This window comes from Lissotriton vulgaris, chromosome 6 (genome assembly GCF_964263255.1).
Source record: "Lissotriton vulgaris chromosome 6, aLisVul1.2, whole genome shotgun sequence".
Lineage (NCBI taxonomy): Eukaryota > Metazoa > Chordata > Amphibia > Caudata > Salamandridae > Lissotriton > Lissotriton vulgaris.
Window position 1 is genome coordinate 79,076,313 of NC_141694.1, and position 25,295 is coordinate 79,101,607.

General features: G+C 45.5%; 1 protein-coding gene across 2 annotated transcripts in view; it reads right to left on the bottom strand.

Moving 5' to 3' along the window:
- LOC147706825 (ATP-binding cassette sub-family C member 10-like) overlaps positions 1-25,295 on the bottom strand; it is an 875,391-nt gene that overhangs the window by 258,358 nt on the left and 591,738 nt on the right. For both annotated transcript variants that reach the window (XM_086925960.1, XM_086925959.1), the window contains exons 11-14: positions 20,339-20,528; positions 18,494-18,571; positions 16,361-16,666; positions 2,957-3,083 (exon numbers count right to left, since the gene is read on the bottom strand). In XM_086925960.1, coding sequence (XP_086782086.1) covers positions 2,957-3,083; positions 16,361-16,666; positions 18,494-18,571; positions 20,339-20,528 — 701 coding nt within the window. The remainder of the gene's footprint in view (positions 1-2,956; positions 3,084-16,360; positions 16,667-18,493; positions 18,572-20,338; positions 20,529-25,295) is intronic.

Below are 25,295 nucleotides of genomic sequence, written 5' to 3' on the forward strand. Positions count from 1 at the left end.
ATGCCTGCCCACATCTGCCGGTCATATCTCCCTAAAATAGCCATAGCATTAGAGGCTCTGATGGAGGTAGCAGACAACGCTGAGAACCTCTTTTCAATACTGTCAAGGCAACGGACCTCCTTGTCTGGTAGTGCAGTGCAGGGAGATGCTGGATTCTTGGCTCTTCTCTCTGCTGCCTGCATGATCACAGACTCTGGCTTTGGGTGACCAATGAGGCACGCAGGCGAGTCCTCTGGAGCTTTATATTTTTCATCTAGTTTTATAACAACTGCTGGAACAGAGGCAGTTGTGTTCATCAAGTTTAGCCCTTCTTGCCATAGAAAGTCAATTATAGGAATTGCTCTCACTGAACGTTGAGTGCCTGGCTTAAAATCTTATAGAGCCCACTACAAAAGGTAATTGAATCTCCCGATATCTGCCGGAGGGGAATCCGCTGCAGGAGGATTAGGAGACAGGGGCATAGGGGCTATATAGTCATCCCATTCATCATGGGCATCTGTGTCTGTATGTATCTCACCTTCTTCCGGCTGGGTATTCTGAGTGCCCTCCATGATGATTATAGGAGGACGAAGGGTCTTCTCCCTTGTTAATTAGGGAGAAATTTGGCCCGGAAGAATAGTAGGTGCCTCTTGGGGAGGTATAGGCCTCTGAGGAGCATTTGCAGCTGGAAAACACGTGGAATAATCATTAAGAATGTGACGGAGATCTGACACCAAAGACATTGAAATGTCCATTGATGGTTCTCTGAGCTGATGATGCTCCTCCTCTCCGTCATCGAAAGGATAGCGTTCCTGGAAGGATTCTTGCCTTTGCATGGCAGATGTGTCCCTTTACTCAAATGAAAATTCTCCTGTCAGATAAGAAGATGGATCATTGCCCTCAAAGTCCTCATTATCATTATCTAGGCACTTGACCCATAACAGCGATGGACTGTATTCAGGGCCAAACATACCTTCATCCTCTGACTCTTGGAAGTCCAAATGGCGAGCAGGAGGTAAAGGAGATATCTTTGAATAATCCTGGATTTGCCTGTGCTGAAAAGACTGATCCTTCCCTCCATCGACAGTCCAGTCGTCGGGGACCTCGACGGTGCAACTGTCAATGTAATCGTCTGTGGTACCGTCGACGGTGCATGGGCAGCTTTCATCTGCGGGGACATCGTTGCCGGAACTGTCAACTAACAGGTCGTCGGCGGCCTTGTCAACGGTGAGGGTTTCTTCAACGACAATGTTGTTACCGTCGTCGAAGCTCCTGTTGTCGTTGCTGCCGTCGACGTCTTAAAAGTCATCAACGACGAAGCAGTCGGCGGTGCAGGAACCTCTGGTTTTAGTGAGGAGAGTGAAATCTTCGACGACAACACCATCGACGGTCGAGAAGATTGGTCTCTGACAGGAGTCAGAGAGGCAGACGGAGGAGCTCAAGATGATTTTGAAGCCTCTGACTGGGATTTCCTGTGTTTAGGTTCGGATTTGTCCTGAGATTGAGTTCCCATTATGTGAAGAGGGACTGTAATCATTTCTTTTCTTTGAGGAAGAATGGGCCTTTTCCTCAGGTTCAGACTCCGAATCTGAAGAAGCCTTTTTCTTCCGTAGCCAGAGTAAAAGCCTACACTCCCTATCTTTGAGGATTTTTGCTGAAAAAGTGTGGCAATATTTGGATTATCTGGGTTTATGGTCAGGGTAGAGAAAATACAAACACTGCTTGTGGGGGTCAACAGAAAACAGCCTACACTTTCCACAGGACTTACAGGGCCTAACAGCCGTTTTTCAGGCTCTGGCATCTCAAAGGCAGGAAGGTCAAAAGTATAAAGTCCAAGAAATACCTGGAGAGCAGCTGACGTTGAGACTGGAGGTCAAAAGTTGAGAAGGGCTCATACTTATCATCACTCGTAGAAGAGTGAATGAAGGGTCATCCAAGCACTTATGTCCTCATGGTGTGCTAACTGTCAAATTTTGAGTTTGCTACCAGGTCAACTGAATTTTTTCAGCTGAGTGACTTCCTGGCTCAAAACCAGTAGCTGCGTTGGTGAAAAAACAATTCTATGGCAGACTAGTGGACACTTTTTTATATTTGCCAAAGAAAGACCCCTTCAAAATGGGGTGTGTCCTCTGCAATCTAACACTAATACCCCAAATGCTTTGAGAGTTGTCTCCCAGAGGCGCTGGGGATTTAAAAAAAAGAAAGTTTATCCATGTACTTGAGAGACCCAGAAAGGAATAAAAGCTCAAGGCCAACCTAGATAAAATGGGGCTTCCTGCTCCATTTCCACCAGTGGGTGTACAGCTGCAAGTTTTTTGTTTTTGTTTACTGTAGCTCATAAAAGAAATACTAGCATCTCTCACACAAATGCGGCAGGTGATGTGAGATGGGGGCTGATAATGCACCTACTGAATTTTGACAATTGCCTCAATACTGTGGAATGTTGAAATATCATTGTATTCCAGCTTCGACCTTTGACGGTAGATATCAGAATTTATCATAGAAATCAAGTTGCTGCACCGGATTCCTGAAAAGTTACATATTGGTGACCCATTTACCACCCAGGAAATTTCACCAGATTTAAGCCAGTTAATTGCCAAGGTGGGGGCAGGCAGTACAACAGTGATTCCACAGTTCTAAGGACATCATCAAGCCATGCACTTTAATAAAGGGGAATGTCTGCTCTTTCCCCAGCCTTGTCAGACACTGATGAAACAGCACAAAACTTAGAAAAGAGTTGTTCAAAATATAATGCTTTGGACACTGGCATTTCACTGGTAGATCCCATTTTATCACAAGCAAAAATGGGTCGCAGGCACCTAGCACAGTTTGGTGTATATAACCAGATGGCATTGTTTGCACTTATCTTGTATTTGACTTTCAGGGCTTTTAATTTGGCCTGGTTCACTAATAATAGCATCCTCACCTGATTGTGGAAACATGTCTGCATTGAAATTATAAAAGATACATTGCTTACATTGGGTCTGCCGTTGAGGTAATATTTGACTGAGCTATCAGGTTCTCTAAGGAAAGGTTTCTTCTGGTTTGATTTGCCAGAATAGATACCCAGTGGGCAATCCACAATGCAGGGAGTTCACGTGAAGCTGTGAAAACAAGATGTTGGCTGTTAGATTAGTAAAGTAAAGGACTTGTTGATAGCTGTGATGGGCAGATTTCCCAACAGAAGGAAGAGACAGTGTTCAGTTCATCTTCATTTTGGTTCTTTAAACCATAAAAGCATATAAAAACATTATAGACAAGGGATTAATAACATTTACAAACTCACGTTTTGGTAAAATAGTTAAAATCATAAAACCATTTTTAGTTATAAAAATCAATTAAAACCTTTAAAGCGATATGTTCCCATTCACAGTCCATTTCTTCTAAACACGTAAGTGACCATAAAGAGGGGGCTTGGTTTAAAGAAAATTAAATTTAGCAGCTGACACTTTCCCAGTAAAAGTACAAAAGCTACAGAACCCTAATACATCAACCCAAGAACATAAGGGGACATATGAATGAGTACTGATCGAAGATTAAAACAAACATATATTCAATTAAAACAAAGCCCCCTGCTTTTTTTCTTGTGTAGCCACACTGAGTAAAGATATTGACTAACACCATATACACTACCCGGCTAGTGTCCCATCTCAAAATGTGATTGACCTTCCGGTATGCCCTCACACCTCAGAGAGTGCACAGTGGTTGGATCCATCTCTGCCTGGATCTACCATAGGCAGGACAAAGAAAAGGGGACGTGTTAAACATCTTTAGTGGCGTGTTTACAAGTATCAAAGTTTGGGGAAATAGTACGGCAACACTTCCATTTATGTGTGAATTTATTTACATGGAGTGTTCCTCGTCTAAACAAGATGTGCAATCCATTGGTGGTTCAATCTGGTCCATGCATGCTTTTTTGGGAGGGACAACTTTACAAGTCAAGAAAGCCTCTACCAGCTCCCCAGAACTCCCTTTTTGGTGACTATTATTAACTCTTTTATCCCAGTATGCCGCTTTGACTCCACCCTTTGTGTATCACTCAAGACCAGGGAGGAGATAGTGTTATTTGTCTTGGATGCTGAGGTGCCCTGACCTTTTCTTCTTAAGCCACCAAGTTTAATAAGGAAGGGAGGTGATCACAAAGATGAGCTAGATAACGAAAGAGAGGTCATATCCCTAATCTGACATATAGATTAGCCTAGATAGAGGGGGTACTTGTAAATTGTAAATTGTAAAAATGTAAATTGATACTTGTATAGCGCACTACTCACCCGCCAGGGTCTCAAGGCGCTTCTACAAATACCGCTGTGGAACCCATCCTGGCTTTCCCTGTGAGGCGTCCACTCCTGGGCACCCCCAAGGTGGAGGCCAGGCATCCTTAGCGTTGTGGGGGCCGTTGTGGAGATTAAACAGGTGTCCCTGTAGGATTTATTCCAATTCTATTCAGTAGATAAATAATATTGCCACAGAAGTGGTCATCAGTTTGAACTAGAGCAAGGAAAAAAGAAAACAGATTTAAACTGTTTTTTATTTCTCAAAATTGTTTCTTTTTTTGAATCTTTTTTTCTTTTTCATACACAAATCTAAAATATGGCAACATGAATACTACTATACAGGTAACAAAAAATCCTCAGTAGTATCAGGCAACTTTTGCTATACACATGAAAAACTAAATATCATGTCGAAGACAGCACTTTACAGGAATACAGTTATTTGGTACTCAAAACAATGTAAAGAGATGCCGATACGGAGTTGTTGACGACGGCTGCCTCATTGACGCCATTGAGTGTTGCGAGTGACTTGGACTAATGCTGTAATCTCGCCCTTGGTCCACATTGTTTTCCACTTAAATCATTGGAGTTGGAATTTGGATTTTGAAAGATAACATCTACATTTCTAGACAGTAGGTTTATGCAGTGCATAACCTGTTGACTTCCGGCTGGAGGTCCTGGATTAATATGTGCAGCGCATGGTCCTGAAGATGGTCCTATGGATTGTTTTAACCAAATAAGGACCGAAACGTCGACGCCTGGCAACGTTTTGCTTACTGCTATTACATTGTTTTGAGTACCAAATAACTGTATTCCTGTAAAGTGCTGTCTTCGACATGATATTTAGTTTTTCATGTGTATAGCAAAAGTTGCCTGATACTACTGAGGATTTTTTGTTACCTGTATAGTAGTATTCATGTTGCCATATTTTAGATTTGTGTATGAAAAAGAAAAAAAGATTCAAAAAAAGAAACAATTTTGAGAAATAAAAAACAGTTTAAATCTGTTTTCTTTTTTCCTTGCTCTAGTTCAAACTGATGACCACTTCTGTGGCAATATTATTTATCTACTGAATAGAATTGGAATAAATCCTACAGGGACACCTGTTTAATTGTTATTGATAATACCCAGTCCCTGCGGGAATATTGGGTGGCTCTATTGTATTAAATGTTGTGGAGATTAAGCAAGCTATTGCCCAGAGTTGCAGAGTGGGACTCCATGATTGGAATAGGCACAGAGGCGAGGATTATCAGGTCAGTGGAATTTTGAGCCCAAGACCCGCCGAGGTGGGGAATTGAACCCAGGTCCCGGGATAGACCTCTGCATCAGGGTCTGCCGCTCTAATCATTGAGCCACCCTTCTCCACTTAGAAATTAGCTGAATTAAGAAGACTTCTCAATGATTATCTATGACAAGAGACCTAATAAAGGCTCATCGAGGACAGAGAGAGCTAACATCGGTTTTCTTGTTCAGTGGACATTTAAGGTCACTAGTGATAATTAAGCTGGGTATACTTGACTGTTCCCCCGGTAGCAGAGATCTGCAGTAAAGTTTGGAGGACAGATACAATATGGCACAATATTCACACAAACATTAAGAGAGTGATATCTTTATAAAAAATTAAAAAAAAATGTAACTTACATATAGCAAATGTAGGGCAGTTAGAGGAGACACACCTGAAGGTCCTAGCACCTTCTGGAGTGCAATATGACCTGGTGTCTTTCTAGCATTGACACAGGGTGGATATGTACTATGCATTAAGAGTCCACTGGCAAGGTTATCCAATGACGAAGGATCACAAACACAGCTGCAAGACCAGGTACAAATGTGACTATGTTACCCCTATGACAATCAAACTTATTTGGTCCGTTTGCAAGCAGGTTGTACATTTAGACCAGAATCTATAACTTCAAAAAGTAGTTAAACTAAACACAACACACTATCTAAGGAAGAATCTAACTTTATCAGGTAGTCATATGAAACTCCGGAACACAATATACTTACACCTTGAAATCACACACTGCAACAAGACCACTTAAAACAGCTTTTTCTCAGGCTGCACACACAGGATCTGGGATAATATAATCAAGGTGAGACCGGACCCTCTTTCACTTCATTCAAAATCTGACTCAATAAAAACACCTACACCTGACAAATACTATAAACATCCTCTCTAAAAATTACAGTTGATGGTTTTTCAGAGGAATTTTCACTTGGACCTGGTCAGCTTCCAAGACTATCAATGCTAATGCTTCTTAAGGTGTAGGGTGGTAAAATCTGCCTACTTTACTCCCTTATCGAAACACTCCTCCCTATTGCTCGGCACATTATACACACAGTACAGATAAGCTATGATTTATGCTTTTGCGCACTCTACAAACTTTCCCATTCAATCATTAACTACACATTCTAGCATATTGGATAATTAAGTCAGCTAATACGGGGCGTGGCTTGGACGCCGATGGAGTAGGCGGGAGAGCCCGTGAACTCCATCCCGCCGGCCGCTGTTCGGACCCATCCTGACAGCCCATGGAGTACCGAAGTACCATTGCTTGTAGCCCCACACCCCTGGATCAGACATGGGACAAAGTGGACCCCTGAGCATTGCTACCGCATGGAGAACAGCGAAGGACAAGACTCCGCAGCGGAGGCAGCAGGACATGAAAAATGGCGGCACACGACGGCACCGAAAACCTGGAGATCGTGATGGAACCAGCCGGCGGAGTCCCGCTGATGCACTGATATTATGAAGGTGTAATGGCCCAGATGAGCTGGGGGCAACTCACACCTGACAAGTGGGTAAGCGTGGCAGATGAGCGGGAGCACCAGCGCGTAGCCCGCCAAGGAGCAGTGGCACCCTGGGAGAGCCACTGACAGAGGCGCCTACACAGCAGAATGGTAGGGGGCGACCTGACGATCACGACCCCTACCATACCAGGCAAGGAGACACCAACAGATCAGGGCCTATAGAAGCAACAGCGCATAACGGGCCCTGACAACGCCCAAGGATATGTGCAGCGAGACAGACGACTGCGCAAAGACAAGATGGCGGCGATGACTGGCGGTGGGAGTTCCCGCTAACTAAGGGCTGGTTCAGGCGTAGATAGCTGTGGCAGAGACCTGAAACGTTGAACTGGCAGTGTGGCACAGGCTCTGCCCTGGAGAGCGATAATGTGGGGACATTCAATACTACGGATTGGTTGCTGCACAAGACCGAAAGGAGCGCCAGAGTGTGCCGCTGATGCTGAAAGGAGCTGAAACTCTTGTAGCAGGAACGCCCAGACAGGACAGTGGGGAGAGGGGGCGGGATGAAGAGACGGGGGCATGCCCGCAACAAGCTGAACCCGCCCGAATACCCACTGACAGGTCTGCGGATAAGGTCCCCCCCCCCCCATTTTCCCCATAGCCTGACTGCCACACACGGACCACGCAGGCAGATGACCTGTAACAAGGGCCTTACACCCAGAACTACAACAGACGTGGCTGTGGTGGGAATGATCAATGTGCGGCGCCTCCCCATACAACTTACAAGAGGGTGACAGACCGCAACACACAGGAGAAGCTGGTTTGACGAATGGCGCAGAGCACCAAGACCCATGCTACACCGACTGCATGTAGCCGGAGGCCCGATACAGAGTCCCCTGTAGGAGCCAACAGGATTTTTCCCCCATATCAGGGGAACAGGGCTCTCATTGACATACCACGCAGAGAATGGGGAAGCAGATTAAGAGGAAAGAGAAGGAGAATGCGCAAACAGACATACCCTCGGAGGAGGGAGCGACGCTACCCGCAACACTGAATGCGCCTGAGAGTCCGACTCTACAGGATATCCTGCAGGCAATTAATGCCTTGAGCGAGAAGCTAGAGACTGAAATTGACTCGATAGCGGCTGATCTGCGATTACTGCGAGATGATCACAGACACCTCAAGGAAAGAGTTACGGCCAATGAGCGTCAACTCTCTGACACGGCTCCGGAGGTCACGGAACTGAAAGAGCAACTCGCAGGGCTGGAATCGAAGGTGAGAGTGCTTAAACTCAGGGCGGAAGACGCGGAAAACCGATCCAGAGGAAACAACGTGAGAATAAAGGATTTCCCTGAGAAAATAGAAGGAAAGTACATGGTGGGGTACTTTGAGGGGTGGCTTCGCGCAGCCTCTCGCCATTCTATGCCTTGGAAACAGTGCACCAAGTGCTGGCAAGGCCACCTGCGCCGAGGGCACCACCACGACCGGTGATAGCGAGACTGCTACATTATCGTGACAGTGACCATATACTGGCACAAGCCCGACGGAAAGGCGAAATAAAAGTCAACAATGTAGTGGTGCGCCTATTCCCGGACTTCTCGAGGGATGGCCCACAACAAAGGAGCTCCTTCATGGGTGTCAAAGCCAAACTCCGCCAACTAGAATACAAATATGCAATGCAGTACCCTGCAAAACTACGTGTCCACCCCGGGCGGAACGGAATGCTTCACCTCTCCACAGGAGACATGAACATGGCTGGAGCAGCATCACGGAATATCACCACCAAAAGACCTGGGACAACGGGGGAACCGACGCAGGAGATGTCGTAGTAAGGGTGCTAGGCGGGGCACACTGGCGCCGACGCAGGCGGAGACACAACTGGAACGGCAGAATGCTATGCAAGTGGTAGCTCTATCAGTGGAAAGGAACTCACCGAGGCAATTCAGAAATAGGCGGATCAGGTACGTACTCGAGTTCTGAGTGGGACTCTAGCATCTCTGAGGCGCAGAGTAGCGAGCTCCCCATCGTGACACCTTGTACAACAGAGAAGATCATCTTAAGATGAAGGTAGGAGAGCTACAATGAGGAGGAAGGCGAGAGAGAGAGACCTTGAGCACACAGATGATTTAATGCAATACGTGTGCTGAACGGCGGGCTGGCAGGCGGACGCGTCAGAAGAACCCATAGACTAACCCCCTAACTTTGTGGCCGACAGTCCAGGAACTGGACTATTTGGTTTGGGTGGGAGGGTTTTGCCTACTTGTCCTGGGGAAGGGGCGTTGGGGACTTAGTTATAATGTGGTTGAATTGTTGAGAAGGGAAACACGAGTTGCACAATCTACTCATTTCAATGGTTGTGAGATGGCACATCTGGTCTGTGCGAGAAGAGTACTGGAGTCGACGGGTGGGTGCTAAAAGAAGAAACTGGGAGATGACAGTTGACACGAAGTATAAGTGCTTAACCTGGAATATACGGGGCATACATACGATGACCAAACGGTATAAAATCTTTTCTTACCTCAATAGACGGGGGATACATATAGCTCTCCTCCAGGAAGCACACCTCACGGCAAAGGAGGGCCAAGCTCTGCAGAAGAGATGGCGGGGACAAACATTCTACACTAAATATTCTGCGTTCGCCAGGGGGGCGCCATGACCTGGGTGAGGGCAGGAGTTCCATTTCAGGTCACCAGCAAACTAATAGACCCAGAGGCCCGATATGTGGCACTGAGAGGGAGACTGGAGGGTAAAGAAGTGAGCACTGTCACTGTGTATGCCCCAAATGAGGACCAACCCCAATTTTTAATGCGACTATCCCAACAGTTGACCCCCTACCTGACGACCGCAATTCTCATGGGCGGAGACTTTAATGCCATTGCTGATGTTGACTTGAATAGGTCGCACCCGCCGTTGCCGGACTTCCCAACGGTCCGTCATGCACGGACGTTTCGAGACTAGCAGGGACATTAAGGACTGGTGGAGTCATGGAGAACTCTACACCCCTAGGACAGAGACTACTCATTCTTTTCGTCAACGCATGAGGTACACACACGGTTGGATACGTTCCAATGCACACCTGACACACCAAACATGCATGGGCAGATGGGCAGGTGAAAAGTACTGAATACCTGGCAAGGACGATATCCGATTATAACCCCCTATTACTGGGCCTCAGCTGGGTGAGTCGGGCTCCGTCCATCCCTACTTGGCGACTGCGCCCGAGACATTGGAAGACCAGGTCTTCAAAGAAGGAGCCAGTGAAAAGATCACACAATCTTTTCAAGACAATGAAGGGACGGCGTCCTCTCCACTCCCAGAATGGGATGCCTTTAAGGCAGTTTTCAGAGGCCATTGTATAGCAGAGATAACAGGGATCAGTACACTCACAGCGGAAGGTATAACTGCTGAAAAGGAGCTAGGAAGGATAGCGAGGAAAAGACCGGAGCGCCCTGATCTGCAACATACACTCCTAGAATCGTGCAAGACTGTGAAGCGACAGACAAAAGAGACTACGAGCCTTTGACTATAAATAATATCTAGACCGCATGCATGTGGAACGCGATAAATCAGGCTCATTGCTGGCGTGGGTCGCCAACCACACAACAGGGGGTCATTGACGGTAGAATTGGAGGACGACGATAAGTGCAGAAGACACACAAGACGATATCAATGACATCTTTGCCAAATACTATACCAGCTGATACAGCAGTGTCATGGGGAGCTGTGGAGAGACACTTGGAGATTACCTTGATGAGCTGGAACTCCCTCAGCTAGAGCCTGGGGAAGCAGAGGACTTGGGGGGAAGTTCTACACGACATATGCTGAAGAGCTTGCCCCTAAGCTGGTTGTATTATACCGGAAAGCAAGAGAGCAGTGCCAACCTGCCAGATACTACAAGGGAAGCCTTAATAATCCCTGTACTTAAGCCAGAAAACTACCCCATGATAAAACTGCATATGGACCGCTGTCCATGCTGAATATGAACTATAAAATATTAAGCAAAATTATAGCGAATAGATTGCTACCCCACATGCCACAGCTAGAGCACTCAGACCAAACGGGATTCATACCACAAAGGAATCCTGCCATTAACACCAGGAACCTCATGGCCATAATGAGGGCAGAAGACTATGCCAAACACGAAGCTGCAATATTTGCTGTAGATATCGAAAAAGCATTTGACAGCCTAGAATGGCAATACCTCTATAGAATTTTGGAAGTGATGGGCCTAGGAGCGGGATTCATAAAATGGGTTAAACTGCTATACGCGGTACCCAGGGCGAGGGTGTGGACGGGGAAAGGGATCTCCCGGAGCATGAGGGTAGAGAGAGGGACTCGATAGGGATGCCCTCTCTCTCCTGCTTTATTCGCACTAGCCATGGAACCGCTGGTGTGTCGGCCAGAACTGGACTGGACTATGCGGAGCTGGCGATCAATGGCATATACCATCTCATAACACTCTATGCAGATGACTTACTCCTCTTTCTGCAAAATACAGGTGGAGATTTGCAGGGGGGGCAGGGTATGTTAGAAGAATTTGGAGCACTTTCGTGATTGCGAGTAAGCTGGCAGAAATCTAAGGTATTCCCTGTGACGCCTACTGGACGACCTCCAGAAGATCTGTGGACCTTGCGGTGGGAGCCCACATGCCTAGGATATCTGGGATTGACGATATACCATGACATGGCGGACCTGGTAGAGGGTAACGTGGGAAGGGGGATACGCGCTCTCTGCGCCTCCATATACTTTTGTGGGTCCCTTCCGCTGTCAGTGGCAGGCAGGGTGGCCCTCCTGAAGATGGTTGCGCTGCCCTATCTGCTATACATAGTTGGGACACTCCCGATTTGGATCCCATTTGCGACATTCCGTGAACTAAACTCACAGATCCTAACTTTTTTGTGGGGGGTGGGGCGCAGATGAGTGGCACTAAGTACGCTGCAGCTCTTTACAGCCACGGGAGGGCTAGCGGTCCCTGACCTCGAAACTTACTACCTGGCAGCACAGCTGCAAAGGTTCGTAGATGGCTGGCGAGCAGCAGAAACCCAGAGAGGGTGCAAGAACCATTTGCCCCAGAACCCAAAGTCCTAACGAAAATACTGTTAAGGCTGAGACAGAGGCCCCATAGGAAGACTGATGAGGTGACGGTAATTACGAGGTGCTGGGCGAGATGGGCAAGATCGGGCTGCAGTGTCCCCTACTCTCCAGACATTCCCATCGATATGCTCCACCAATTACCGCATGGAGGGAACTGGGCTGGGCTAGAGGACTGGAAGGAAGCATGGCTGAAAGTAGTCGGAGACCTCTTTAGAGAAACCCAAATGCTTCCATTCGAGGACCTACGAGAGGAGTTCAACTTCCCACTAGGACATTTCCTACTACACAGAGCTGTTACGGCGGCATTCCGAAAACACTGGACGATGGGGGCGACTGAACCTAGAGTGCTAGATTGCTGTAGATATGTAGTCCTTTCTGCAGGTAGGATAAAAACAGTCTCTTGTATATACCGAGCCATCAGGCGGGATGCTCGGAGGTCCATGGAGAAACTGAGAGCACAGTGGGAGGAAGACAGGGGTACCAATTGTAGCGAAAGACTAGGATGCTATTGTAGAACGCACCCTGAAGGTCTCTAGGAACACAAGGTTCAAGCTCATAAACTACTACGTGCTTCATAGGGCATACCCAACGCCAGCCAGAATGAGGAGCTACTTCCAAATGGAGGAAGTGGCATGCCCACGATGTGGGAATGAGGAGGCACAGATCCTGCACATTCTGTGGGATTGCCCAGGCTTGAGGGAATTCTGGGAGGAGGTACTAGTCACTGTTGAGAGCGTCATAGATAGGGAGATTGAGCACACACCGCGCTGCTGTATACTTCACTGGTTCCCACACACTGCCAAGACAAAGACTACTCGGAGATTCCAAGACTTAGTATTTGTACTTGCGAAAAGGGAAATTACAAAGAATTGGAAGTCTGCAAGAGGCCCCCAAATAGGGAGCTGGAGAAGGGAAATGGAGAAATGGGCAGCTACAGAAAATAGAGTCTTACTGCTCGCATCTAACAGAGGCGTAGGAAACCTAGAAACAGCGAGGGCCTGGGGAAACCTAGTGAATAACCTACAAACACCAAACCTAGATGATACAGCAGATGACCAGCCGGATTCGCCACCACAGAACAGGGATAATGAAATAGGGACACTGGAGATACGAGCGAGGTAAAGGCCCTATGCCGCGGAGAGAGATATGACAGCCCCCACTATCCCTCACCCCCGCCCACCTACCAAGCATCGTCCACAGTAAGAACAGCATGGATAGATGAAAGAGTAGCACACACCGCTGACACATACACCAGACACTAAGCAACTCTTTAAGGGGGGTGGGGGGAATTGAAAGTTACAACTGGTTGAACCTGTTGACCAATTTAATCTGAACAGATATTGACAAGGAAGAATGAGAGAAAAATGTAATGTATACTATGGAACAAATGTTTGATACTTAAGATGTAGAAAGCTTCCGAGAGTGTTATGTGCAATAAATGCCAATAAAATCTGTTTTCAAAACAATGAATGACAAAAACGATGGATTTAGGCCCAGATCCTTGTACTGGGGTGAATGTATGACATTGTTCTACATTCTGTCAATCAATTGTGTTTTTTTGCAATTTTCACCCCTAGTGTGCTGGGTATACTCAGACGTGAGTCCCAGGCTCTCCACACCACTGGAGTCAAGCTATCCAGGCTGATGAAGGCTGATAGCCAGAAACCGGTCCTTCAATGCTTGATTCCGGTCTGGGAAAGACATGGCTTGGTAGTTTGGACTGGACTGTTCCCATGAGGCACAGGGTCAGAGCTGATTTGCATATAGCCAGTGTCTAACCCAGGGTGGTGTGGAGTGCAAAAAAACGATGGATTTAGGCCCAGATCCTTGTACTGGGGTGAATGTATGACATTGTTCTACATTCTGTCCATCAACTGTGCTTTTTGCAATTTTCACCCCGAGTGTGCTGGGTATACTCAGACGTGAGTCCCAGGCTCTCCACACCACTGGAGTCAAGCTATCCAGGCTGATGAAGGCTGATAGCCAGAAACCGGTCCTTGGATGCTTGATTCCGGTCTGGGAAAGACATGGCTTGGTAGTTCGGACTGGACTGTTCCCATGAGTCACAGGGTCAGAGCTGATTTGCATATAGCCAGTGTCTAACCCAGGGTGGTGTGGAGTGCAAAAAAAAGATTGATTTAGGCCCGGATCCTTGTACTGGGGTGAATGTATGACATTGTTCTACATTCTGTCCATCAACTGTGTTTTTTGCAATTTTCACCCTGAGTGTGCTGGGTATACTCAGACGTGAGTCCCAGGCTCTCCACACCACTGGAGTCAAGCTATCCAGGCGGATGAAGGCTGATAGCCAGAAACCGGTCCTTGGATGCTTGATTCCGGTCTGGGAAAGACATGGCTTGGTAGTTCGGACTGGACTGTTCCCATGAGGCACAGGGTCAGAGCTGATTTGCATATAGCCAGTGTCTAACCCAGGGTGGTGTGGAGTGCAAAAAAACGATGGATTTAGGCCCAGATCCTTGTATTGGGGTGAATGTATGACATTGTTCTACATTCTGTCCATCAACTGTGCTTTTTGCAATTTTCACCCCGAGTGTGCTGGGTATACTCAGACGTGAGTCCCAGGCTCTCCACACCACTGGAGTCAAGCTATCCAGGCTGATGAAGGCTGATAGCCAGAAACCGGTCCTTGGATGCTTGATTCCGGTCTGGGAAAGACATGGCTTGGTAGTTCGGACTGGACTGTTCCCATGAGTCACAGGGTCAGAGCTGATTTGCATATAGCCAGTGTCTAACCCAGGGTGGTGTGGAGTGCAAAAAAAAGATTGATTTAGGCCCGGATCCTTGTACTGGGGTGAATGTATGACATTGTTCTACATTCTGTCCATCAACTGTGTTTTTTGCAATTTTCACCCTGAGTGTGCTGGGTATACTCAGACGTGAGTCCCAGGCTCTCCACACCACTGGAGTCAAGCTATCCAGGCTGATGAAGGTTGATAGCCAGAAACCGGTCCTTGGATGCTTGATTCCGGTCTGGGAAAGACATGGCTTGGTAGTTCGGACTGGACTGTTCCCATGAGGCACAGGGTCAGAGCTGATTTGCATATAGCCAGTGTCTAACCCAGGGTGGTGTGGAGTGCAAAAAAACGATGGATTTAGGCCCAGATCCTTGTACTGGGGTGAATGTATGACATTGTTCTACATTCTGTCCATCAACTGTGTTTTTTGCAATTTTCACCCCGAGTGTGCTGGGTATACTCAGACGGGAGTCCCAGGCTCTCCACACCACTGGAGTCAAGCTATCCAGGCGGATGAAGGCTGATAGCCAGAAACCGGTCCTTGGATGCTTGATTCCGGTCTGGGAAAGACATGGCTTGGTAGTTCGGACTGGACTGTTCCCATGAGGCACAGGGTCAGAGCTGATTTGCATATAGCCAGTGTCTAACCCAGGGTGGTGTGGAGTGCAAACAAACTATGGATTTAGGCCCAGATCCTTGTACTGGGGTGAATGTATGACATTGTTCTACATTCTGTCCATCAACTGTGTTTTTTTGCAATTTTCACCCCGAGTGTGCTGGGTATACTCAGACGGGAGTCCCAGGCTCTCCACACCACTGGAGTCAAGCTACCCAGGCGGATGAAGGCTGATAGCCAGAAACCGGTCCTTGGATGCTTGATTCCGGTCTGGGAAAGACATGGCTTGGTAGTTCGGACTGGACTGTTCCCATGAGGCACAGGGTCAGAGCTGATTTGCATATAGGCAGTGTCTAACCCAGGGTGGTGTGGAGTGCAAAAAAACGATGGATTTAGGCCCAGATCCTTGTACTGGGGTGAATGTATGACATTGTTCTACATTCTGTCCATCAACTGTGTTTTTTGCAATTTTCACCCCGAGTGTGCTGGGTATACTCAGACGTGAGTCCCAGGCTCTCCACACCACTGGAGTCAAGCTATCCAGGCTGATGAAAGCTGATAGCCAGAAACCGGTCCTTGGATGCTTGATTCCGGTCTGGGAAAGACATGGCTTGGTAGTTCGGACTGGACTGTTCCCACGAGGCACAGGGTCAGAGCTGATTTGCATATAGCCAGTGTCTAACCCAGGGTGGTGTGGAGTGCAAAAAAACGATGAATTTAGGCCCAGATCCTTGTACTGGGGTGAATGTATGACATTGTTCTACATTCTGTCCATCAACTGTGTTTTTTGCAATTTTCAAAACAATGAAGTCAGCTAATACTCGATTGTGATGCTTTAATAGTCCCACATATTGCAACTGCAGAGTGTTTAAGTGAACAAAATAAGAGTCTTGAGTTACCTTGCGCTAGGAAGAAGAAGCATAGGATGGCACAGGCCAAAGGTGTGCCCACTGCATTCCAGTATGTCCTGTAGACCAGGAAGGACAGCAAGCCTTCCTTCTTCTCTTCCTCATCAGTGAGATCGTCATACCCAGAGTAACCTGACGCCTGCCCTTTTTCTGTATCGCAGTGGTGAATGGCATCAGGCGGAGGGCCTTCTCCAGACTGCTTCTCCTCATCTTCAAATTGATCTCCTAAGTACATAAGACTCTGACTTGGTTCCTGGTTATCATTCTCTTCTTCCTCCTTGTCACACACAGATGATGCTGATGAGACAGAGCACAACGAAGACATCAAACAAGGGGCACAACCCTAATGCACTCAGCTCAGACTGATAAAGCTGGCATCCTTCTCCAGAAATAATTTATGAAGCGTATGCTTTTCCATGGAAAACAATAATAGAATTGGGTGCATCGTTCTATGGCACAATTTAATTTACTAGTAATAAACAGACACAATCTAAAATAAAAATAAACATTGTTATCTAGGGACGCCTTAGGGTGCCTGGATACTGTGTATATTCTACATGGTTGAACATCCATGAAGTTCACTTGAGGTGGGAAACAGGATGCATGCTTTCTAAAATAATCTGGGTGCTTTTGATTCAGTCCTCCAGATCACTTCCTTGGTAGGGCTACACCAAACACGGCTGAGAACATCATTAAAAATAAATGTAAGAGTTATCACAAGTTCCTTTCTATATCCAAGTACTTTTGCTATCTTATATTTTCTAATTTTAGTTAAGGATTCCATCACTATTCCTCAAATCCAATCTTGAACTCAGAATTTGCTTCCCAGCATGCACTCTATATTCTAGGAACCATCTTCTTAGCTTAAAATTCTTTTTAGGATCTCTCTCCTTAGCTCAGGATTTTCTCCAGGATGTACCCCGTAGCTCAGGATTCCTGATTTTTCCATGACATTCTCACCTCAGGGTATCTTCCTTTCAGAAAGCGGATCAAAACATGGCTTTTCCCTAAATGTTAAACTCTGGTTACCTCTCTTTGTTGCTCCCACTGCCTTCCACCTTAGGAGTTATTTTCCAGCGCCAGGATACCTGCAAGGTGACAGCCGCGCTATACAAGTGTTTTAAATAAATAAATAAATTTGTCATTCCTCTCTACCCATAATTACATTCCCTCCTTTTTCGAGGATCCCTCTCAGGATTCACTTGTTATATCAACATTTCTCTCCTTGGTTCGGCATTCCCAATTTATTCCAGAAAGTTTCTCCTAAGCACAGAATTCCCTCCAGAATTTCCCTTTTTGCTCACGATTCTGTTTTGCGATTCCAGGATCCCTCTATGTATCCAAGGAGTTACTATCTAGTCTGAGATCCCTTTCTTTAGTGTAAGATTCTCCCTTTATTCTTGAATCAATCTGCTTATCCCACTGTTCACTTACTATTCCAGAACCCATCTGATTACCGCTCTATTGCAGAGCTCCTCGCTTTAGGTGAGAATTCTTTTGTTTTTCAAGAATCACTCTGTTTTGCTCAGAATATACTTTAGGGTTCATCCCCTTAGCAAGAATTTCCTCCCTATGTCAGGATGTCTCTACTTAGCTTAGAATCCCCTACAGGACGTATCACCTCAGCGCAGAAATTCTAGGCTGTAATAGCATTTCTTTCCAAGCTCACAATTCCTTGCTTTTCCTCAGAATACCTCACGTCCTCTTACTCTTCACTGTAGTTTACTAAATATTGACATCCATATCGGACCTTGAAATATTGATAGGACGCCTGCGCTTGACACCTTTTTTTCCACTGAAGTCTGATTATTAGGTGTCAGGAGTCAGTGGAGGAAGTGGTAGCTGTCAGGCCACAATTTCGCAAGCTTAAATGTTGGCCACAATAGATAAGGTTGTTGTAAGCATGCAGGGCTGGGGGTGAACAACTGAGAAAGTGTTTCTAAATGGGAGGTACCTACCTGCCATACCTAAGACTGTTCTGCATAGCTGTGACACAGTAACAAATAAAGTGGTAAGGAGAATGAATCAAGTGTCACCCTGCATCACCTTCTACTACCCTGATTCTGCAATAGCTTGGTACACAAATATGATATTGTGAAAGATGCACCATTTTAATTTTCTTACCCACAGACACCTTCCTTCTCCTCTTGTTGCTGTGCTTAAGTGTGGCTTCCACCAGCGGAAGAATTTCAGTAGGTGTGCCTAAAGGAGAAAAATGGACAAAAAAGGAGGGTAAAATCGTTATCCGTCAGTGCCCAGATGCTGCATGCCCACATAATTATATACACTAATGTTTAATTTGGGCTTATAGCCCTTCTCAGCTTCTTTATAGAGTTTAGGGAAAGGAACGGTTTCAGTGTCAAGTATGAAGCGTGGCCTAGTGGCGAATATGCCATTAGCAGGATTCAATTTAAAAGTTAATACACTGGGTGTAAGGTTAGTACATTGATTAGCGAACTGTGGCTGGACTGCAAGCTTGTGTTTTATAATCTTTTTTGATTTTGAGGAGCTAGTTATGTAGTACAAATCTTAACCAGGAGGTCCGAAGAGTAATCTCTACATGGCATGAATACATGTCAAGTCGAGTTGATTGCATGAGCATGAAGAATGTTTACAGAAGATCAGTGGTGCTTACACTTCTACAGGGACAAGCAAAGACATGTGTACATTCAGATCAACTGCCAAGCAGTATAGAAATGAAAGATGAGACATAACGAAGGGCGTAAAGTAGGGATTTAAGTTCTACCCAAAGGGTGTGCTGGAGACATGTCAGATGAAGGGAGTGATCTTTCAGCAAATTGGAGGACATTAGAAGAGAAGAGAAAGACTGTATTTCTTGACTTTTCGGCCCCCAATTGGGGATCTCCAGTTCCAACAGGTTCATGCTACAGCTAAAGAGGGAAAGAAGGTTTCTTAGTCAGTAGTCCTGCTTACTGCTGTGCACGGACTTGTAGATGATGCACAGTAATTTTAACTTCCACAGGCTGGAAAAGGCAGCCAGAAAAAATCCATTAAGCGGGAGAACACAGTTAGCCTGGCGGAGATCAAGCTGCAAGCAAAACAGTTTAAGGAGAAAGTGGGAAATGCAGTGAGAGAAGCCAGTGAGCAGTGCCTTGGTTTACCAATGCAGGAGGGAATCTTTAACGCCTAGTGTCTAGGGTGTTCTCTGGGAGAAAGGCAATAGGCATAATATTGTAGCTAGCATTAGATACAACAGCAACACACTGATTTTATAGGGAGCACAAAATACATTTCCATAGCTGGTTTAAAAGTTGGTCAGTGAACATAGTACTTTTAAACTGAATTGAGGGATCATCGATTTTGCATTGTTTTGTTGGAAATTAAAAGATGCATTTCAAATGAATCCCCCTCGACAGATTAGGTAGCACTGATATAAGTACATTCACTTGTGGCACATTAGTACTGTTGTCCCACATGGGACAATTATGATGCATTTATGGTGTGTTGGGTGCAGGACAGTAACTAGCCCAGTCAGCCTGCAGCTTCCCTCTGCATAAGAAAGACCACCTGGTACTAGCAGAAAGCTGCCTCCTGCCACTAGTGTTGCCATGGGGGAGGTGGTAGATGTGTCTTCTGGGAGGCTTTTGATGGTAGTGACATCAGAACTATCTATGGCTAGAGGATGTAACCTTACGGCTAGAACTGTCGACCTCGAAGCTGGGGAACTACGTTCGTGTCTCGGCAACAACGTTCAACATCCTATGATTCTGGGCAAATCACTTAATCTCCCCGTGCCTAACAAAAATTATTGTGTCCTTCTGTAACGAAACTAGTGCTATGTGAAGCGCTCTGATACCCAATATCTTGGGTCTAGTTCAAGCTATATAAAACTCTAAAAAAAAAATTTTTTTAAAAAGTGGCACTCGTATGCTATGTACATAAAGTCCCCTGCCAAGTCTTTCTTCTGCAACAGGAATTGTACAAATTGAAGTCGCAGGAAACATTCACCTGTCTGAATTATTTTTCCTTCATCCATGAGAATCAAGAAGTCTGCTTTGCTCAATAATTCTGTCCTGTGAGTGCAAAGGATTCTGGTCTTATCGCTGAGAATTCCCAAAATGCACTTCTCTAGCAGGTGCCTGGCAACATCAGCATCAACGGCGGCCAGAGGATCATCTAGAAGATAAATCTCTTTATCCTAAAAAGAAGGATTGAACAGATCAATGAAAACAACAGTAGTAATGACAGACAATACTTCACTTTCCCAACAGTATCATAAACACGGGTTAGAATCCCTAGAAGGCGGTGTAAGATCAGGGCTGCTGCTCCCAGCATGAGAGCTAGACCGTTAAACAAGCTTATGCTAAAAGCAGGAGTTGGCTGGAGGTCCAGTGCCTTCTACTAGAACATCTACCCTGAAATATTTTGCCCACCTAAATACACTTTCTTTACCCATGGGCTTGCATGGCATGAAGCCACTCCCATCACATTTCCACATCTGTTCCTAGGTAAAACCAAGTCACATGGTTTACTTTAATCTACAGCTCTATACTGCAGCTGATGTTTTACTATATATGCCATCAATAAATTCAGGCTTACCACGTAAAGATGGCATACCGGTTAAAAGTTGGTTAAAATGTATGAGCTATTTCTAGGAATGGCTAATGTCCACCAGAAACACTGGGTGATCACAGTCTCTCACAGTAAACAGTAATGAACTAGCTAAATAAAGGCTTACGGAGTAAAAAAAAATTAAACCGAGGCCCAGACTCACTGGCATGTTGTGGAAAAGCCTTAACTACATTCTCCAGTAGCTGATGGCAACTTATTTTCCCTCAGATGTTTTTGTTACTTTTGTAGATGTGTATTGAAACAGAACAATACCAGGGGAAAAAGGCATCAGATGTCACAAGAACACAATGGCAAAGAAAATCTCAAATCATACAAGTTAGGCCAAATGGAATTCAAGAGTTTAGTACAGCTTGTTCAGGGAGTAAATACAGGGAAAGAGAGATGTTAGTGTGGCACTTGCAGTAGCTTTTCTTGTTAAGCACAGCCTTTTCTAGAGAGACTCACTTGCAATCAGCAAAAATAAAGGATGAATATCAGGTATGCACAGTCTCAGGATTGACTCCAGATATCGACATTTGTATCAGATCTGGAGTAAATCACATATTTGTGTTGCATCTGATGCCCCCAATGCCGTAAATACAAAAAGGAATGGATAATGGTAAAGGAGCGCATATGAAGGAGGACCGAGCATAGATGTTTTAAGGCATGGACAAAGTAAGCCCTAGGCCAGGGCCCCAGTCTTTCAAGGGGACCCTGATATACCCAGCCCCGTCTTGCCCTGATGATCATGAATAATTTGTAAACAGATTTGTTTAAGTACAGTTTTCCTTTAATTTATTTTTAATGTGGGTGGTGTGTGGGAGTCTATTAACAGACATTTTGCAGAGAAATGTTTGCGTTTTTCAACATCATGGATCATCCAATCAGAACAGGACCTCACTTATAAAAAATGGTAGGAGGTCACAGAAATGATCTGCATTAACATTATTGAGCAGCATCTGTATTATAAATCACTATCCCTGAATATTACATACACAAACACATTTAGAATTTGGACCAGTGTGCCTGTGCACTGCCAGTGGCCTCGCCAAATGAAGGTACAAAAGAGCTAGGATGGGATCATAAATTCAAAGCTGTTCCAAGCAGGGGCCCCTAAATAGTTTGGCCCAGGTCCCCCGAAATCCTTCAGATGTCCCAGGGACAGGGCATTGTTCACCTTAAATCACAGGGCCTGAAAATCTGGGTTTTCCCGGATCGTATGTAATAGTTGCAGTAAAGGGATAACAATGTGGACATCCATACTGATGTAATGTATGAATACATTTGTGATGAATCCAGTTGAGCCTGCCGTGGAAGAATATGGTTTTGACTAAACTATAGCACTTCTCTCATTCCATATGGGTAGGTTCCCGGCTTATGCTGCCCTCCGCCTACTAAGTCTCTGCTTAGATAGTCTGATAGACTGCACTAATTCTTTTCAGGTCATCTTACAAGTAGGTGATTACCTGCTGAAAGGCTGTGCTAGGAAGGGTAGCGGTTGGAATGTGTCGGTTCAACTTCATAAAGTGTTAAAGGGATTCAAAGTTTTGGAATTGGGAGGGGAGGGAATGTCCTGAGTCCCATTGGAGAGTGGAAATGAGTCTAAAGACACAAATGTCTTAGAGGGTTGAATCGTAGATAAGACAGTTTGTTTCCAGATACTTCCCTTGTTGCCAAGAGACGAATGGATTACTCCTCATTGGCAGGTCTGGAAAACAGATGCAGTGAATATTGAGTTAGCAAAGAATCATATGCCAAAGTGTGAGTAGGTCTTACCAACACTTTTTTCCAGATTACTGATGCACTTTGCCTTAATGCGCCCTGGGTCCCTGCCAATCAGGTTCTCAGGGATTGTGTTCTTTCCCAAAACGGTACCTGTGTACCCCCAATTGGCACCTCTCTGGCTACATGTAAGTCCCTTGTAAAAGGTACAACGGGTACCAAGGGCACTGTGACCAGGGAAGGCCTCTAAGGGCTGCAGCACATATTGCAACACCCTTAGAGGTCCTGTACCTTAACACACACTGCCAATGCAGGCTGCGTGTTTTGGTGCAAAGAAAAGTGAAGAGTCGACATGGCACACATTCCTGTATGCCATATAGAACACTATAGGTGCGATGGCTGGGTCAGTTGGCACACTCTACCACAAAATCAAACCAAGTAAATGTAAATGTAAATGTGGGTGTACTTGTAAAGCGCCCTGCGACTCCATGGAGTATCCTGGCGCTGAAAGTATCAAAGTCTTCTTCATTTAAGTGTCCAAAATTAGTCACTGGGTGCTCAGAAGGAGGAAAAGCCATCCATTGGTCCTCGATTTGAAAGGCCCAAAGATTAGCAACAAAGATCTCAAGGCACACAGAAATCAGAATTGAGGTTGTGGTTTCAATAGTCCCTTTAATTACATGTGATCACAAACACCCTTTTGCCAACATATGTTTCGACTCCGGCTGTTCTTGTTTACGGCAGACTTCATCAGGGCTTTTTTTTTTTTTTTTAGAGTCAACCATTGTTCATGAGAGATGTAGGCGTGGCGTGGCCCATCAAATTTGGTGTATATTCTCATGCTTTCCCAATACAGTCTATGGGGCTTTAATCGTCAATTGTAGATATTAGATTTGGTTCCTCATGAGACTCATACTCTTTAGTCATCTCCAGTACTGCTGTTTGTGGCGGAATATTGCGACTCAATGCAGAAGGCTCTGCCTATTCCGATCACAGAGAAGGACTGGGTGGATTATATCTCCCTATTATATAAGAACAGTCCAGTCGTTCCTGTGAGGACTGGAGTGGATGAGTCCTCTTTTTCAGAATTTGGTCCCCCATTAGGGGATGAATTAGTGGGGTTTATAAAAAAACACCAGAACATCTGGCACGCAAAGTTCAGAACGGAATTCCAATTGTGCTGATTAAAAAGGAGTGCGTGGGGAGCTTTTCTACCCCACTGTTTAATTATTGCTTTAAAACTGGAAAAATTCCCCTTTCTTGGTAGGGGAGTGTTGTAGTCCATTTGTACAAAAAGGGTCCGAAAACTTTGCCATTCAGCTTCAGACAGATTACATTGCTTGACGCTTCGGGCAAATTATTTTCTAAAAGTATACTATGTCATCTGCAACAATGGGCCCATGACCAGATTATCATACCGCCAGAAAAAGCTGGTTTCAGAAAGAAACATAGTATCCTGGACAATATTGCGGTCGTCCAGAACATCGTAGAGAAATATGTTTTTTCATGGGGGCATGTCAGTCTATACTGCATTCATTTATTTCTCCACTCCATTTGATAAATTGGACAACCAAACGCTGTGGAGAAAGCTCCTTCGACTCATTATACCACATCATCTTGGGTCTCAACCTTGGAATCACACTCAGATACCCAGTGCCAAGTCTTTTTTTTTTATATATTTTTTATAAAACAGTTTTTATTGCAGGTAGAATAGCATAACACAGCTGGTCATTACCTACAACCCTGAGGCCGGCAGCGTGCGATAGTCGAGAGAAAATGAAAAAGGTACACGGCCTTTGTGCCGACATCCCGGGGGCTCGGCGGCGGTGACATGACATATAATATAGTGCTATGACCAAATATATGACCATGGTAAATGCAAACAGACAGTTTGGTAATTTCTAGTTTTTATAAACAATGATTATCTTATAACAAGAACACATAATTAAAAAGAAAAGCAGAGTCAAATAATAGTCACAATTAGTGCATCACATGGGAATCTGTATCTAGGTCAAACATAGAACAAATTAGCGCAAGATTCATCCTACAGGACCAATACGCGACATGGCTAGTTCAGCCATAGGAGAGTCACAAAGTTCACCCCTATAAGCATTCCAGTGACCCCATGTTTTGTCCCACACCTTAGGGCAGCCACGCTCTTTGTATACTGTCTTCTCTGCAATCAAACAGTGGTCCATTTCGGCCACCCAGCCCACCACCAGCGGTCTGTCTTGGGAGCCCCATTTCATCGCAATGGAGCGTTTGGCCAGCAGAAATCCCAGTACTGCCCACTGTATTTCCTGCGATACAAAAGGGGGTGGTGATGGACGGAGCATCTGAATCAATCAAACACTCACACCCAGTCAAAAGATCTGGGTTTAATCCATCACCGTTCTTTAGCCCACTCTGCCACCCCAGTTCAAACAAGCTTCCGAGGACCGGTCCCTTGCATGGCTTGGCAGGTCGGGCTGGACTGTTCCCATGAGGCACAGGGTCAGACTGATTTGCATATAGCCATGTCTGAACTGGGGTGGCAGAGTGGGCTAAAGAACGGTGATGGATTAAACTCATTTCTTTTGACTGGGTGTGAGTGTTTGATTGATTCAGATGCTCCGTCCATCACCACTCCCTT